Source organism: Sabethes cyaneus, chromosome 2 (assembly GCF_943734655.1).
Source record: "Sabethes cyaneus chromosome 2, idSabCyanKW18_F2, whole genome shotgun sequence".
NCBI lineage: Eukaryota > Metazoa > Arthropoda > Insecta > Diptera > Culicidae > Sabethes > Sabethes cyaneus.
The window spans coordinates 25,073,586-25,091,684 of NC_071354.1; the positions used below are offsets into that span (position 1 = coordinate 25,073,586).

The window sequence follows — 18,099 nt, forward strand, 5'->3', positions numbered from 1 at the left end:
AATTCACGGTGCCTGAAAAATTATGCATTTTTAACCCAATTGCTAAAGTCCGCTTTTTTGCGATTCTGAACCACTATTACTACTCACCCTGTACAAACGTCACTAGGATCATTACGGTTAGTCAATCCTCGTATATTTGCTTTATCATCATGGTATTCTCCATCATCAGGTCATGCGTATTCGTTTATCGTACACCATGAGAAGGCACTTTAGATTCGTTAGAAAACTAATGATTGATTAATGACTTAGGATTTGCCGGGGGGAGGGGCGCGCTGTGACCGCCAATGCACTGATTAACTTCCTAATGAAATTTATCGCTCCCTATCTCGGTGATAACCGAACCATTCAAAAATTATCGATATCAATTACACAGGTCTGTATAAAAAAACTTTTTTCTATTAAATTCAAGAAAAGTAATATAAAAAGTCTATCACGTCACGTTTTTCTGGTTCAAAAATCCTTGCAAAAACCTATGTGAGATGGAAAAATTGAAGTCACTTTAAAATAATAAACATTAAATAACATAGAATTTACTAAATTATTTACATTAAATATTTTTTCTGTTTTAACTGGCTATAAATTATAGTATAGAAAATGCTACTCTGGTTCATTTATTTCAACGAATCCACGATAAGGATTTTTAAGGATACAGATGAAAACATTTTTTTGCAGACCTGTGTCATTCATTCCATATAAATACAAATCGATTCGGATTAGCTTGGACCTCAGTATTGAAACCATTTTATAGAATGAGCCTTTTATTAGTAGTGACAAGTGTGTTGATCGGGTACCCGTTTCTGGTTGCTGCTCAAGTCGAAGAGCAACCGATCGTGAACATTCCCGAACTGGGAAGCGTTCGCGGTTCAATATCCCACAGTTCATGGACCAACCGAACGATCTACCAATTTCAAGCGATTCCGTTTGCTAAATCGCCAACTGGTGAATTGAGATTTCAAGTAGGACAACTGGTAAATTGCGGTGATGGATATTTTTAATGTAAACACAACTATTGTAGCCACCAGTTAAAGCGACCAGCTGGGAGGGTACACTGGATGCATCTAAGCCGGGTATCATGTGTCCTCAGATTCGGAATGGAGATGTCCTCGCAATTGATGAAGACTGTCTTACACTGTCAGTGTTTTCTAATAATGTGAGTGTTTTCAAGATAGTGGCTTAGTCGAACAAACTTTGACCTACCTATATTCCTATTCAGTTGACCGCATCTTCTCCGGTTATGGTGTCCATTCACGGGGGCGCGTTCTATCTTGGCAGTGCGGTGGCCTACCCTCCAGGCTATTTACTGGAAGCGGATGTAGTCCTAGTGGTGATTCAATACCGATTGGGTCCACTAGGATTTTTATCCACCTTAAGTGATAGAATACCTGGCAACGTTGGAATTCTGGATATGATCGTAGCACTGGAATGGGTACAGGAAAATATTGAAGCGTTTGGCGGAAATAATGAGGCCGTAACCATATTCGGCGAGTCTGCTGGTGCCGGTGCAGTTTCCGCTTTACTGCACACTCCTCTCGTTCGTGAAAAACCAACGCCATTATTCCATCGGGCAATCATGCAATCGGGATCAGCATTTTCGCCATGGGCCATATACGACACTCCGATTGAAGCGACTCACGATATTGCTAGACGTTTGGGCTGTGTCAACGACTTGGAACAGTGTTTGTTACAAGCACCAATCGACGGCCTTCTACGTGCATTCGAATCACACCGTGCGGATACGATTACTAATGCCGGAGCATCAATGGTTGTAGGAGGTCCATCGGGACTTTTTCCCGAGCATCCAAAGCACTACACATCACAAGCTTTCCCTAACATAAGCGTCCTGGGGGGAGTAACCTCCCAGGACGGTTTGTTTTTGCTGAACGAAATCTGTGAAGTGCATCCGGAGTCACTGAAGTCGCTAAATACTTCTCATGATTTGCTTGCATTTGTACGATTGATTCATGAATCGTTTGGTCAAACAAGACTTGACGGTGTTCTTGGCGGCTTCGCGATCTCTGAACATTTTCTGATGAGCGAAGTCGATCAAGTTCAGTGGAACGATATTGTCCTGGGATTAACAGATGTGAGTATCTCAATTCTAATTTTAAATTCATATTTTATTTTACGTTGAATATTTCTCTAGATCTGCAGTAATCACGCATTCAAAGGGCCAGTTCTGGTCGACCTTCTAGCATTATCGTCGATCAATCCGGGTAGAGTTTACCTGTATAGTTTTGACTATGCAGTCGACAACTCGACAAGTTTACCGCTGACAATAGAGTTTCCATACGAGGGAGCAGTCCATCATGCAGCAGACATGCATTACCTGTTTCCATGGTCGGAGTTAAATGAGGATGGATTAAGAATAGCGAAAGCCATGGTTCAACTTTGGACTTCCTTCGCCAGAACGGGCGTCCCGGTAGCCGAAATTTTTCCCTATTGGTCGCCAATGAAAAGTATGTAATGAAGGCAAAATGTTGTCGAAATGTGTACTCAAGATGTTTACTTTTTTCAGATCTTCATGGACCTTATTTATCCATCAATGAAATTATGAGGGAAAACGAAAACTTTTACAACGAATTTTCGGCAACTACTCGCAGATTCCGAGCCAATTCGGCAAGCAGCAGCTACTCGAAACTGTTCACAGTCATTATCGGCGTCTTGGCATTCATTTTTCGTATAGTGAATTAATTATATAAAATTATAAACGTGTATATTTAAGATATACAATTTAATATATAATCGTCTTGCAACCATCTATAGTCTCTGTAACAGAGACTATAGATTACAGAGGCGTCGAGACACTCAAAAACCGCTAAATTTTGAACGAAAGCGGAGAGTTACCTTTATTTATGATAGTAGTCCGTTTTGTTTCAAAATTTAGCGGATTTTGAGTGTCTCGGCGCCTCTGTAATCTACAGTCTCTGTAGATTTACCCATTGTCTCTCTCTCTTCGACGCCAACTTGTTTCTCAACATCTTAGGTGTTCTACGAAGTCTGGTTTTCATTGTGGCCCAAAACTTCTCAATCGAGCGAAGCACCCACGCGTTCGGTAGATTAACGTCTTTTGGTATACAACATTTTTTTCTCTGTTCCAGGCTAAACATCTGTCACACGTAATGGCACAATGCCAAATCAGGCAAAAATTACCTCTCGCCTCCGTGAGACCGCAGGAAGAGTAAGTGAAGTACCTGTCGTGATATATGGCCGGCTCATCTTGCCGCATCCACCAATAATCTACCAAACTAGAAATTTTTTGACGAATTGGCTCATCTTGTTCTTTCTTGCCCCATCAGGAACGTAATGTGATACACGTAAAACTTCTGCCAGGGCAACTACTTTATATCCGCCTTAATGTAAGCCTCGTTGTCCTTTGATTTCATAAGCCACTCTTGGCACAGCTTCCTAGTCTCCGTGTTTTGTTATCATTCTGGTTTGATATCTTCAGGATCTTGACGACCAGTACCTTTCATCGATTTTTTAACAAGCCAGATGGAAACATCCGCCTTTTTCGCCGCATCGCGAATCCAAAGTTCCAAAGCTGACAGTTTCAACGCCTTCCTGGTGTTCACCAGCTCAGCTGTTATTGATTTTTTGCCGCAGCCTAAGCGCCGCTGGGTCATCTGGATTTCCTTGATGGACTTTACCGCTCGGCACATCATCGAATGATGAATTGCGAGATCAATGTTTTCCGTTCGAGCCGAATTTTCCAAAACGGTGCAAATGATGACATAGGGGATCTGATCTTGTTGTTTACGCTTATATGGATAATCCGGAGTTGTAAATCAACCGTCTCAAAATGGATCTTGAGAATCGTGTTAAAAAGTTCAAAGTATCGATTGACATTGGCTCACAAATCAGTAACTGGAACGAAAGCAGCAGTATCTTGCAGGAGATGCAGGCAGACAAAGGAAAAGGTAAGGTCAGCTTTCTCCCGAAATCCTAATATTTCAACAAGTGATGTATGAAAGAAGGTCGGTGTCAGGGCAAGTCAGGGCAAAAGCCAGAATTACATGCATCATCATCATCATCAGCAGCAGCAGCAGCAGCAGCATAGAGCCGAGGTGGCTCGTGCTGTTTCAAGCAGTCGTCTCCATTTAACTCGATCTTGAACCATTTGTCGCCAATTTCCGAGTCGTCTCAGAAGTCGCAAATCACTCTGTTCCTAGTGCCGGTGGGGTTGTTGAAGAGAACTTTTGCACTGTCGTCCGGCATTGTTGCCACGTGTCCGGTCCACCATAGCCAACCGATTTTGGCAGATGTACGATGGGAATCTTTCCAAGCGGTGCCTATAACTCGTGATTCATACGACTCCGCCACTCTCCGCTTTCAGTTTGTACTCCACCAAATATCGTTCGCAGCACCATATAAGGACGCATATGTCCTCTGTGAGCAGCGCCGCAGCTTTAAGTCCATAAAGAACTACCGGTCTGATAAGAGCTCTGTACATTGTCAGCTTCGTACGGCGGCGTATACTTATTGATCGAAGCGTTTTGCTAAGGGTAAAGTAGGCCCGATTTCCCGCTTCAATACGTCGCTGGATCTCCTTGCTAGTGTTCCACATCTAGTTGATAGTGTACCACATCTAGTTCGTCACCGTCAATGGTTACCGTGGGTTGGAGGCGCGCATTTGGTTTCTTTGAGCCTCCTTCCATTTATTCGGCTTTCGACGGCTTTATTTTTAACCCAATCCTCCTAGACTTCGCTTTCAGTCTGGCGTAGAATGTCTCCGCCGTCGCAAAGTTCCTGGCTAAAGTCATCTGCAAAGCATAGGAGTTGGCTACCCTTAGTAAAGATCGTGCCCCTTGTTTCTATGCCCGCTCGTCGGATCACCCACGCAGGATAAGCCGTCACTTTCGATAGCTGATCTGGATCGACTGTATCCTATGGTACCTTAAAATCGATAAAGATGTGATGCGTAGTCACGTTGTGCTCCCGACATTTCTGCAAGATCTCTCGGATGATAAAAATTTGGTCCGTAGCTGCGCGAACCCCCATGAAGCTCGCCTGATAATTCACTACGAAACCTTGTGTTATCGGTGACAACGGGCCTAACAGGATCTTAAAACGTACCTTGCAGGCGGCGTTTACCAGCGTTATGCCGCGATAGTTGCAGCAGTCGAAGCTATCGCTCTTTTTCTAGATTGGACAAACCACTCCTTCCATCCATTCCTCCGATAGTTTCTCCTCTTGCCAAATCATGAAAAATACCAAGTGAAGAGCCGCTGCCAGCGTTTCTCGGCCATAGTTATGAAGCTCTGCCGGTAAGCGGTGCATACCAGCGGCTGAGTTGGTCATCAGCAACCTGATTTCTCGTTTGACTTCTTGGACATGCGCTGGGACATTATTATCTTCCATGACCACTCTTAGGTTAACTTTCGTTGCGCCTCCTTGTGCAACTTCGCCATTGAGGTGTTAATCAAAGAACTGACCAGGTAACCAAAAAGCATTAACATAAGCAGTAAATTAGCAGTTTATTAGCATATCTGGCATTTCGCATACTTCCCGTTGCTTTTTATTAGTTTTTTGACTGTTTTTTTAGCTTTTAAGTAGCATTTAAGGTGACTCATACGGTTGTTGGCTTGCATTTGAATAGCATCGGTTATATTATTAGTTACCTGCGTGCTTCTACCTGTCGACCAGCTCACGCTCGTGTGTGATAAGATTCCCTCCGTGTCTAAGAAACGTATCAGGTTTCGGTGTGAACTCCTATGAAATTACTTCACCTTCTCATAAAACTTACGCATGTCATTAACTGTAAATAATTGTTCTAATTCTTCACGATCTCTGTCCTCGTTTTGACGTTTTTTACTCCGCAGGATCGTGGTCAACCGGTTCCCAGCTCGTCGATATTTGACCAAGTTCTCTAGAGTGGCAATGCTCAAATAATTTTTTCAAGCAAATTTCTTTCTCTCCACCGCTTGTTGATATTACCCATCGAACCAATCATCTTGTATTTTTCAGAGCTGTTCACTTAATCAGTGGTGCCCAGGCATAGGCATGGTGCGGGCCAAATTAGATCACCCCATGAGTCTGCGGGTCGCAATGACCTCTGGCCAGCCTTGCGCATACCAAAATGTAAATTTGGCGCCAGTAGAGATGGGAAAACTATCATTAACTACTGATAGTTATCAGTAAGAAAGAATATCACTAATTATCAGTATGGTTTCGCTGTTATTGATATTTACTGATACAGTTACGTCGTCCCGTTAGAAAAATCGGTTAGATTAAACTTATTGGTCGGTAGTTGTGCACGATAGATGAGGATGACACAATATATCGTCGTCATCGTCAGCAGCCTAGAGCCGAGACGGCTCGTACTGTTTCCCAATCGTTCCCTGTTTCTGCCGGTGGGGTTGTTCAAGACAGCTGTTTTCGTCGCACTGGCGTCAGGCATCCTTACGACGTGTCTAGCCTACAGTAGCATATTGCCTGTCGCCGGGTGTACGATGGGAATCTCTTCAAACAATGCCTGTAGCTCGTGATTCCTATGTCTGCGCCACTCTCCGCTTTCAGATTATACTCCGCATAATATCGTCGGTAGTATTTTCCACTCGGACACGCTAAGGGCGCGTATATGCTCCGTGAGCAGCCTCACGACTTAAGTCCATAAAGAACCAGTGGCCTAATAAGAGCTTTGTACATTATCAGCTTCATAGGCGGCGTATGCTTCTTGATCGTAGCGATTTACAAAGGGTAAAGCAAGCCCGATTTCCCGCTATTCAAGCATTCAGCGCCGCTGGATCTCCTTACTAGTGTTGTTATCCGCGCTCACCAGCGGTTCCAAATACACGAACTCATCGTAGTCAACGGTTATCATTCGTGAGAGGCACGCGTTTGTTTTCTTTCATGTATTCTTTCTTTCATGTATGTGATCTTCGACGCATTTATTTTTAACTCGATCCTCCTAGACTCCGCTATAAGAGTGATGTAGATTGCTTCCGCCGTTGCAAGGTTCTCGGCTGTGATATCATAGTCATCTTGTCACCTCGTTTCAACCCTTGCCGCATCTCGAAGAGACACGAACGAGTGTGTCCCCGAGACGCGCACGAAACACATCACTCGATTCAATGTAGCTCTGAACAGGCGCGTCAGTTTATCAGGGAAACCGTGTTCGTGCATTATGTGTCATAGTTGGTCTTGATCGACTGTATCGTATGCTGCTTTGAAATCAAAATGTGATGCGTGGGCACGTTGTACTCCCATTATTTCTGCCGAGTGGCAAAAATCTGGTCTGCAGTTGCGCGAGCCCCCCTGAAACCGGCTTGATAAATCTCAAAGTAAACTTGCAATGAATAACGCAGTAATAATATTAAAATTTCCTAGTTTTTTGCTTTAATGCCGCGATGGGTAAAATTACTGATATTTACTGATAGCTATCAGTAACGTACTGGAAACTACTGATAGCTATCAGTAACGATTTTTAATGATAGTTCCCATCCCTAGGCGCCAGCAAAAGCCGATTTTAAGGAAGCACCACAAGATTTAAACTGGAAAGTAATCCGATCTACAATATGCACGAGGTACTACGACTGAACTGAGTGACCTCTGTGTCATCAAAAAAATTATTCATAAGTCTGCCATCCCTCGAATCTATCCGCGGGCCGCACGAAGCATCACGAAGGGCCGCATGCGGCCCGCGGGCCGCGGTTTGGCCATCACTGCTAGTGCCTAGGCCTCTCCGATGGCCGAACGTATTCTGTCTTAACCGTCTTCGAGGTTCAAAGCACCTAACTCTTCGGAAGAAGGTAGTGCCTTATCCCGTATTCGCGCGTATTTATTGGCAGATTGCGGGTTATCTGTTCAGCAGATGATTAGCCGAGGAGAACGGCTTGGACGTGTCTGATATACGGTTGACAGTTTTGAGTGCACATATAGTGCCACTAGGTGATGGTTAGAGTTGATATCCGTACCCTGTAGGGATCGTATGTTCGTGATGTTTGAAAAGAATGGACTTTTTTCAAGAACGTGGTCAATCTGGTTCATTGTACGTTGGACAGGGGATCTCCAGGTAGCTTTGTGGATATCGTTGTGTTGGAGAAAGGTGCTTCGGATTTACACATCGATGTCGAATTCAAACTGTTCAAACTGTTCGAGCAGCACCCGATCGCTACCTGCGAAATTTAGCGATTTGCAGTTCCAGGTACCAAGCATCCAGTTCGTCCTCTTATTTCGTCGAAGTCGTCCATGCCGAAGGTTCCAAATCGAATTTTCTTGATTTTTCATAGTAGTTTAAGTTTTAGGTTGTAGTACCGACTTGTCGTGTCCGTCGGTTAATTCCAACCGAGCCCTCCGGAATACGGAACAACGTCCGTCAAAGTCTACGTTCGTCCAAAAACTGACTCTTGTTTAGAGTATGCTATATCTTGCCACAGTATGCGTAGCACAGTATGCGTAACGATATATTTCTCTCCTTGTCTCTTACCGTTCGTATGACGGTATTCTTCCTATGCAAGGGATTTCAGTTACACTCAAGTAAATAATTCAGTTTCATTAGATTTGCTTTACGCTGATTCATCTAACTCGGCTCGTTCCCTACATTCACCCCCTCTTCTACTCTTCTGATAAATTATCAAAAAAAAACTCATGGCCATTATCATTTTTGACATCATCATCATTTTCGTCATTACCACTACCAATTTCGTCGTTACCATTGTCATTTTCATTATTACCAGTACCATCATCATTTTCGTCATTACCATCATTATTTGCATGTTTACTATTTTTTCTTCATTACCATCATCATTTTGGCTTCAATCGCCAAAATCATCATAATCCAAATCGTCAACATAATTACAATTATCAACATCATTAAAATGTTCAAAATCATCATCATCTACGCCATCAAAATAATCAAATAGTCAACATCATCCACGACACCAAAATCATCAGAAAGATCAAAATTATCATTATCCATGTCACTAAAACTAACATTAAAATGACCAAATCGTCAATGTCATCTACATAATTTTCGATATTACCGTCATCATTTTCGTCATTATCGTTATCATTTGCATCATAACTATAATTTTCATCATTGCCGTTGTCATTTCCATCATTACCATTGCTATTTTGACATTACCATAGTCATTTTCGTTATTAGCATCATCGCTTTATCATCACTTTCATCAGTTTCGACTTTACAATCATCACTTTCATCAGATTCGTCATTGCCATCGTCATTGCCATCGTCATTTTCGTCATTATTATTATTATTATTTTCATCATTGCAATCATCATATATGTCAGATTCGTCAACATAATCATTTTCTTCATTTTCATCATCATTTTCGTCATTACTATAATCATTATCCTCATTGCAATCCTCAATTTCAACATCACCATAATCAGTTTCGTTATTATCATCAATATTTCCGTCATTACAATCATCAGTTTTACTACCTCTGCGGGGGACCATCGCACACAAGCGATCTTCTACAGCCTGCCCAGAGGCGAACAAACTACGCATACCAGCGTGTTTCAGTAAACCATTCTGCCTTCCCGGAGGCACGCGAATCATACTCGCAAATCACACACGCAAGCATGTGCAAAAAACAGCCCTCACAGAGGCAGTTCCGAAGACAACCGGATGCGCACAAGCATCTTTTCGCGCACACCAGCGTATTGCAATAAAGAAAGACGCACACAAGCGAGTTACTAAAAGTCCCTCTCAGGGGAGCTATCGTACACAAACGATTTTGCACAGCCTTCCCAGAGGCGTTCAAACTACGCATACCAGCGTGTTTCAGTAAACCATTCTGCCTTCCCGGAGGCACGCAATCACACACACAAAAAAACACATATGTTCAAAAAACAGCCTTCGCAGAGGCAGTTCAGAAAACAGCCAGATGCGCACAAGCATCTTTTTTAATTTTCTGGAACAGGCGTTTGCCAGACGCCACTATTATATTCAACTTAACATACTCACAATTTGGGAGCACTACGCCAATGTCGTGTCCGTCGGTTAATTCCAACCGAGCCCTCCGGAATACGGAACAACGTCCGTCAAAGTCTACGTTCGTCCAAAAACTGACTCTTGTTTAGAGTATGCTATATCTTGCCACAGTATGCGTAACACAGTATGCGTAACGATATATTTCTCTCCTTGTCTCTTACCGTTCGTATGACGGTATTCTTCCTATGCAAGGGATTTCAGTTACACTCAAGTAAATAATTCAGTTTCATTAGATTTGCTTTACGCTGATTCATCTAACTCGGCTCGTTCCCTACACGACTGTCGAGACAACACAGTGCCTCCTTCCTTGTCGGTATACGACCTAAGTTTCCACCGGTGTTGGTTACCCGTCTCCGCTAAGGTTGTTTGTATTCCGGCTGGCTGGTTGATTTTACAGTTTGGTAGGTATACTGGTATACTGGTAGGTATACTATGGTCAAAGCTCTTCTGTTCAAGTTTGAAATGGAGACGAATGCTTTTTTCCGTCATTTTTAAAATCACAGATGTGAGACTAATTGGTCTGTATCTTTTGGGGTTGGTCCTGTCACATTTTCCAGTCTTCGGAATGAAGAGGACATGGACTTCTCACCATTTCACCTTTGGAATGTATCCTAGTATCAAACTGGTGCCCAACATGCTTACGTTTTGTAAGATCTCTCAATTAGTTAATCCCAGAAGTTTTTTTTATAAGTTTATAGGATTTTTTCCATATTTCGTGCAATCGGAAACAAATAAGTTAAAAAGCACAACAAAAGCGCAAGAATGAGTTGTTGTTAGTGACACTTACGTCCTTTTGAAAAAGTTCCCTAGAATACTACGAATGGAATTGAATGCAATTGTAAGATAATCAATGCGTAATCAGCGACATTCGTGTTTCAGCATGTGATTGGGACGTCATTGGAATACACCGGTATGGTCAGGTAATCCTGATTGTCGATGTTTCCGTTATCTTTTCGGCTAGGTTATTCTCCAGATGCACCATCAGGTCATACGGATTTTTTGCTGGACGCCAGAAGAAGGCGGCTAAGATTTGTTAGAAAGTCATTGGATTCCCATTAGAGGCAGAACAAATAAATCGGTTTCTCCATGTGACGTGACCACCAATTGGTTTCCTACTGGAATTCAGGTGCTCTTATCTCGATGATAACGCCATTCAAAATCGTTTCGATACCGATTATTCATACCATATAAATATCAATCGATTCGGATTTTCTTGGACCGTATGGTGCCTTCTCAGTGTCGAATCAACTTTGTCAGTAAGATGAACCTATTATTTTTGACGAACGTTTTGCTTAGCTGCCTGATTCTGGTTGCTGCGCAAGATGGACAACAACCGATCGTAACTATTCCCGAATTGGGAACCGTTCGCGGCTCAACATCCTACAGTGCTTGGACCAACCGAACGATTTACGAATTTCAAGCGATTCCGTTTGCCAAATCGCCCACTGGTGATTTGAGATTTCAAGTAGAAAGATTTCAACTTATTAAAGAGGAGGAGAATAATTTTAACGTTTACGGATATTTTGCAGCCACCAGTCAAAGCGACCAGCTGGGAGGGAACACTGGATGCATCTAAGCCGGGTGTCATGTGCCCTCAGATTTGGGAAGGAAATGTCATCGCAGTTGACGAAGATTGTCTCACCCTATCAGTGTTTTCTAATAGTGTGAGTATTTTCAATATAATCGCTTAGCTGGGTAAATTTATACATCTGTGTTTTCAGCTAACCGCATCCCGACCGGTTATGGTGTTTATTCACGGAGGCGTATTCTACGTTGGAAGTGCAATGACTTACCGTCCTGACTATTTATTAGAAGCAGATGTAGTGCTGGTAGTGATTCAATACCGACTGGGTCCACTGGGATTTTTGTCCACTCTAAGTGATAAAATTCCTGGCAACGCTGGAATTCTAGATATGATCGCAGCATTGGAGTGGGTTCAGAAAAATATTGAAGCGTTTGGTGGAAACAGTAGCGCTGTGACAATATTCGGCGAATCGGCTGGAGGTGCAGCAGTTTCCGCTTTGGTGCATACTCCACTCACCCGAGAAAGATCCGTGCCGTTGTTCCGTCGGGCAATCATACAATCGGGTTCAGTGTTTTCACCATGGGCAATATGCGACACTCCGGTCGAATCAGCCCACGATATTGCTGGACGTTTAGGATGTGTCAACGACTTGGAACAGTGTCTGTTACAAGCACCAATCGACGGCCTTCTACGAGCATTCGAATCACACCGCACGGACATGGTTATTAATCAAGGACTACCCAACGTTGCCGGAGCAACAATGGTTGTAGGTGGTCCCTCGGGGCTTTTTCCCGAGCATCCAAAGCACTACACCTCTCAAGTTTACCCCGAAATAACCGTGATGGGAGGAGTCACCTCCCAGGATGGTTTGATTTCGCTGAACGAAATCGGTGAACTTCACCCGGAGTCACTGAAGTCGCTAAATAGTTCTCACGATTTGCTTTCATTCATACGATTGATACATGAAACGTTTGGTCAAACGAAACTTGATGGAGCCCTCGAAGGTTACGCGATCGCGGAGCATTTTCTAACGAGCGAAATAGATCAAGTTCAGTGGAAGGATGTTGTTCTAGGTTTAACCGATGTAAGTATTTTTATTCGAGTTTAAATGTGAGCTAATAGCAATTCTATCTTGTGTTGAATTACCCCCATAAGATCTGTGGTAATCACGCTTTCAAAGGGCCAGTTCTAGCGGACCTTCAGGCATTGTCGTCCGTCAATTCGGATAGAGTTTATCTGTATAGTTTTGATTATGCAGTAGACAATTCAACAAATTTAGCGCTGACAATAGAGTTTCCCTACGAAGGGTCAGTCCACCATGCAGCCGATGTGCATTACCTATTTCCTTGGTCGACCTTGAACGAGCGTGGTGTAAGGATTGCCAAAACCATGGTCCAACTGTGGACCTCGTTCGCCAGAACGGGAGTTCCCATGGCTGAAGAGGTTTCCACCTGGTCCACATTTAAGAGTAAGTTATTAAGGCCAAATGTTGTGAGTAATAGTAGCAAAAAAATATTTGTTATTTTAGATCTTTATGGTCCTTATTTGTCAATCAACGAAGTCATGGAGGAAAAGAAAAACTTCTACAACGAATTTTCGGCAACTACTCTAAGATTCCGGACCAGTTCAGCTAGTAGCAACGGCTCGAAATTGTTGGTAGTCATTGTCAGTGTTTTGATGTTTATTTTCCGTACAGTGAATTAATCAATTAAAATCCAAACAAAAATATTCTGCAAACAAAAAGATATCAAAGACGACCTCAATACATTGATAAACGAACAACGTAAGGCTGAGAGTTTCTTATCTTGATGATAACGCCACTCATTATTATAAGTATATTATAAATATTGATGATTCAAATGCTGCATTGATTTCCCGACTTGTCGTTCTCTCAGTATCGGCTCAACTTTGTCGTCAGCATGAGACTTGCAATTACAACTTGTTTTCTGATTGGTAGCCTACTTTTGGCACGTGCTCAAAATGGGCAAACACCTATCGTGAATATCCCCGATCTGGGGCAAATACGAGGATCAATTACCTACAGTGCTTGGACCAATCGAACGATCTACCAATTTCAGGCGATTCCGTACGCTAAATCGCCAACAGGAGATTTGAGGTTTCAGGTAGGAAAACAGTTTCCAAATAAATTAAGGAGAAAAATATTAATCCAGAGCAATTCTTCCAGCCACCAATCAAAGCCAGTAGTTGGCAGGATACATTGGATGCAACTAAGCCAGGTATTATGTGTCCTCAGCTCTGGAGTGCGGACTCCAATGGACTCGGAGAAGACTGCCTCACACTATCAGTGTTTTCCAATGATGTAAGTTTTTTTCGTAAGCTGATAACTGTGTTGGGCATTATCACTTTTTTCCTCCAGCTAACCACGTCTCACCCGGTAATGGTTTTCATTCATGGTGGGTGGTTTTTCGTTGGAAGTTCAAACGAGTACCATCCAGATTATCTCCTGGAATCCAATGTAGTTCTAGTAGCAATTCAATATCGACTGGGACCATTGGGATTTTTGTCTACTCTAAGTGATAAAATCCCTGGAAATGTTGGAGTTTTAGACATGATACTTGCCTTGGAGTGGGTGCAAGCGAACATCGCTTATTTTGGAGGAAACAATCAAATGGTCACGGTTTTTGGGGAATCTGCCGGTTCAGCAGCAGTTTCCGCTTTACTGCACACTCCACTGGTCCGTGGTAAACCAACGCCATTGTTCCATCGAGCAATTCTACAGTCAGGATCAGTATTCTCACCATGGGCTATGTGCGACACTCCGGTTGAAGGAGCTCATGACATTGCTAGACGACTGGGATGTGGCGAAGACGTGGAACAATGTTTCTTACAAGCATCCGTCCGTGACCTTCTACTTGCATTCGAATCCCATCGTAAGGAAACGATTATCAATCACGGGTATCCAAGCGTCGCTGGAACAACACTGGTCGTCGGAGGTCCCTCACGAGTTTTTCCTCAACATCCAAAACATTATACCTCACAAGCTTTCCCCAACATATCGGTGATGGCTGGTGTTACTTCCCAAGATGGGTTATTTTTGCTAAACGAAATCTGTGAACTACAACCGGAGATACTGCCGTCACTAAATAATTCTCACGATTTCCTTTCATTCGTACGTTTGCTTCATGAAAAGTTTGGTCAAACCAAACTAGACGGTGCCCTCGAAAGTTACGCACTCCTTCAACACTTTCTAATGAGCGAAATCGATCAAGTTCAGTGGAAGGACGTTGTTCTAGGTTTGACAGATGTGAGTGTATCAATTGCAATATTTCAAATTATTAATTAGTTAACATCCATCTACTTAAAGATTTGCGGGAATCACGGAATCAAAGGACCAATTCTAGTGGACGTCCTAGCACTATCGGCTGTCAATCCGGACAGAGTTTATCTCTACAGTTTCGACTATTCAGTAGACAACTTGACCGGCCTACCACTAGCAATACCGTTTCCCTACGAAGGGCCAGTTGATCATGCTGCGGACATGTATTATTTATTTCCCTGGTCGAACCTTACGGTTGACGGTTCTAGGATAGCAAAAACCATGGTACAGCTTTGGACCTCGTTCGCCAAGACCGGAATTCCTAGGGCCGAAACGGTTCCCCACTGGTCACCCATGAAAAGTAAGTTGTGAAATGATGCAATTTCAAACAATGTGATTAACGGCTCTGACGATTAACTTTTGCAGATGTTTACGGTCCTTATTTGGCAATTAACGAAATTATGGAAGAAAAGAAAAACTTCTATAACGAGTTTTCGGCAACTACTCTCAGGTTTCGGACTAACTCATCAATCCATATTTATTCCAATTTTTTACTAATTATTATCGCTGGTTTAGTATTCATTTGGTTATAATTAGTTATTCAATCTTAAAAACTATTGTTTATGAATTGGTATAATTTGTAAATAGGGGGACATTAAAGAGAGACATTATTTGTGTTTTAGATGACAACATTTAGATTCAAATAGATATAGAACGGCTCTTTTGTGTGAGCGGTTCTGATCCGTTCATTTGCTGTTGCGAACCGATTCGAATGAACGGCTCATGATTCATGGTTAGTTTGCTTGCCAAGTGGACAAGGTCGGTAAATTACGATTCACGAAACCAAGCTTCGTATCAGCGTCGGGTTCGCTTGAAGTACCATCGTTTTTGAAGAACCGTTCGTTTGAACGCACTTTCTTGTGAATCGGTTCATTTGACCAACTCCCGAGCCATTCGTCCATCTCTATCACTTGCAAAACAAACGCACTGAAGATTTAAATTGGCAGGATCGCCAATATGATGTCCGATAATATTAGCCGTTAGCTTGCACAACTAAGTTAAGCACATACTTTCCACGTTTGAATATTCGGAAACACACTCGGAAGCATCCGCGATCGCGCGGTGACTTTAGCTATCAGAACGGTCACTGGATGAGGCGCACTGGGGCACGTGCCTCACCTTCTATAACAAATTTAATGTGTAACAAAATAATTTCTCAATATGCAACCGGGAAGTTCGGAGTTGTCAATTCAATTGCCCGGTATTGAGTAATGAGCGATAAGAAAATAATTGCGTTAAAATAGATTCTGCTTTAATTCTAATTTCAACTTTAATTTCGAATCCAATTTAAGTCAATTTTGAAGTGCGATTTCGAGTTTAAATTTAAATTAAATTTTTAAGTCCAATCACATGTCCCATTTCTAGTCTAATCTCAAATCAAATTTCAAGTTCAATCTCAAAGTTCAATTTAGGTACGATTTCATATTCATTAATCCATTTTAAGTCCAATTCGGAGCCTAATTTAATTCCAATTTCACCTTCGATTTCATGCTCAATTTAAGTTCAACGTAATGCACGATTTTCAGTCCCATTTCATGTCCAATCCAATTTCAGCTTCGATTTAAAGTCTAATTTCAAGTTTAATTTTATATCCGATGTCCAATCCAATTTCAAATCAAATTCAATTCTGATTTCATATCTGCTTTCAAGTCCAATTTCAAGCCCAATTTAGACTCTACATACATCTAGTCTAATTTAATTTCAATTTGTGTTGAACTCAAAGTCCAATTACAATTTTTAATTCAAGTCCAATTTGATGCCCAATTCTTAGTTGAATTTTGATCCAATTTCAAACAAAACATCAAGTCCGAATTAAAATCTTAAAGCTGATGTCTAATCTAAAGTTCAATTTTAAGTTTAATTTCAAATTCAATTTAAATTTCACGGGTGGGCTCAGACTGGAACACACATTCCGTCTTCTCCATAAAATTTAATGTAAAAATCCTAATAGTGGGACCCCCAACTTTGGAGTTGTTAACCCAATCGACCGTAATTTTTGCGATAAACAACATAATTACATAAAAAAGATCCGCTATCCTACGATTACTTGGCAATTTTCTGTCCAAAACTTGCTTTTGGACGGTCGGTGCCACACCTTCTGTTTAGGGATGGGCAGACCAGTGTTGGCGGTACAGGCCTACAAGGTGCTCTCCCTTTGTTGTCTTCTTTAATGATGACGATGGTGACAGAAGGGTTGCAACCCTTGGTTGCAGGGGGCTGCAGTTGTTACAAGTATTCCGGATACCAGTGGGAGCAGATTTGTTGCACACATTTCTGCGTCAATTCCCAATGGCTCAAACGATTATCAGCGATCCCCTTCAAATCGATTTCAGGAACTGCTTGTAAATTACTTCCCACTAGTAAGTGACCAGGTGTTAGTACGTCCAGGTTCGACTTCCGCCAATAAGATTAGCAAATCTTCATAAGCCAAATTAATGCTGCCAGCTACCTTGAGGAGATGATTTTTCGCCGATTTGACTGCTGCTCCCCAGAGCCCTCCGAAATGTAGGGCTCTAGTAGGCGGTGTAGGAATGAAGTGTTACTCGGACGCGTGTCTTAAACATACTGATTTATTAAACGGTTTCTCTGGGTAAGGTATACAAGTGATAGGCATGTGTGTGAGTGACTGTTCAGTAATATTTGACGGGGGGCCACACCTTATAAACTGCTATATGTTACATCTTTCTTTTCAAAGTCTTATTAATAATATTCGAAATCGTTGTCTCTGTTTGAACGAACCAGTCTACCACTTCTGGTCCGCGTTTCGACTTGCCGTTCATTCTGCCGTTCTTCTGTATTTGTTGAAGCTGGGTTGTCGTGATTCAATTCATCTGGCGAGCGCTCTGCAGGAGTAGTTTCCAACTGGACGGTCGAACTACCATACGGCGTTGACTCTGTGGTCATCGATGGTAACGGCGACGACTGTGTTTCCTTAATGTCCCGGGCGTTTCTACGGACGACTCGACCATCTGCAAGTTTCACTAAATAAGACCTTGGTTGCTCAAGCTTCTGTTTGATATGTGCTGGTTCCCAAAGTCGTGATCTAACGTTTTGTACCATTACCCGCTGCGTCTCAGTGAACTCTGGAGCTTCCTTACCTCCTCTGTCTGCGTATTGCTTTTGTAGTAGTCGTTTGGCTTCTAGGCTTTCCGGTACCCTGTCGATCAGAGCTGGTTTTAAGCAATTTTGCGTGCTTGGCAGGGGTGTCCTTAATCGACGTCCCATTAAACGTTGGCTTGACGACGCCAATTCGTTATCCCTTGGCGTGTTTCGGAATAGAAG

At 42.4% G+C, this 18,099-nt stretch overlaps 3 protein-coding genes across 3 annotated transcripts; all 3 read left to right on the forward strand.

Annotated features, from left to right (window-relative positions):
• Positions 1-749: 749 nt before the first annotated feature.
• On the forward strand, positions 750-2,464 carry LOC128735193 (glutactin-like). The gene is made up of 4 exons (XM_053829689.1): positions 750-956; positions 1,016-1,150; positions 1,214-2,083; positions 2,144-2,464. Exons 1-4 carry the CDS (start codon positions 750-752, stop codon positions 2,462-2,464), a joined length of 1,533 nt encoding a protein of 510 aa, XP_053685664.1.
• Positions 2,465-11,216: 8,752 nt separating this feature from the next.
• Positions 11,217-13,184, forward strand: LOC128735194 (glutactin-like). Its single transcript, XM_053829690.1, has 5 exons — positions 11,217-11,420; positions 11,485-11,619; positions 11,677-12,564; positions 12,636-12,948; positions 13,009-13,184. The coding sequence occupies exons 1-5, from the start codon at positions 11,217-11,219 to the stop codon at positions 13,182-13,184; spliced, it is 1,716 nt and encodes a 571-aa protein (XP_053685665.1).
• A 215-nt stretch (positions 13,185-13,399) lies between these two features.
• Positions 13,400-15,350, forward strand: LOC128735195 (glutactin-like). Its single transcript, XM_053829691.1, has 5 exons — positions 13,400-13,603; positions 13,666-13,800; positions 13,858-14,745; positions 14,806-15,118; positions 15,184-15,350. Exons 1-5 carry the CDS (start codon positions 13,400-13,402, stop codon positions 15,348-15,350), a joined length of 1,707 nt encoding a protein of 568 aa, XP_053685666.1.
• Positions 15,351-18,099: the final 2,749 nt, after the last annotated feature.

Excerpts from the sequence above, each read along its gene's own strand:
- LOC128735194 (XM_053829690.1), top strand. The coding sequence starts at position 11,217 with ATGAACCTATTATTTTTGACGAACGTTTTGCTTAGCTGCCTGATTCTG. Across the intron at positions 11,620-11,676 it reads TATCAGTGTTTTCTAATAGT|CTAACCGCATCCCGACCGGT; the intron begins GTGAGTATTTTC and ends CTGTGTTTTCAG. Across the intron at positions 12,565-12,635 it reads TTGTTCTAGGTTTAACCGAT|ATCTGTGGTAATCACGCTTT; the intron begins GTAAGTATTTTT and ends TACCCCCATAAG.
- LOC128735193 (XM_053829689.1), top strand. The coding sequence starts at position 750 with ATGAGCCTTTTATTAGTAGTGACAAGTGTGTTGATCGGGTACCCGTTT. Across the intron at positions 1,151-1,213 it reads TGTCAGTGTTTTCTAATAAT|TTGACCGCATCTTCTCCGGT; the intron begins GTGAGTGTTTTC and ends ATTCCTATTCAG. Across the intron at positions 2,084-2,143 it reads TTGTCCTGGGATTAACAGAT|ATCTGCAGTAATCACGCATT; the intron begins GTGAGTATCTCA and ends ATATTTCTCTAG.
- LOC128735195 (XM_053829691.1), top strand. The coding sequence starts at position 13,400 with ATGAGACTTGCAATTACAACTTGTTTTCTGATTGGTAGCCTACTTTTG. Across the intron at positions 13,604-13,665 it reads CAGGAGATTTGAGGTTTCAG|CCACCAATCAAAGCCAGTAG; the intron begins GTAGGAAAACAG and ends CAATTCTTCCAG. Across the intron at positions 13,801-13,857 it reads TATCAGTGTTTTCCAATGAT|CTAACCACGTCTCACCCGGT; the intron begins GTAAGTTTTTTT and ends TTTTTCCTCCAG.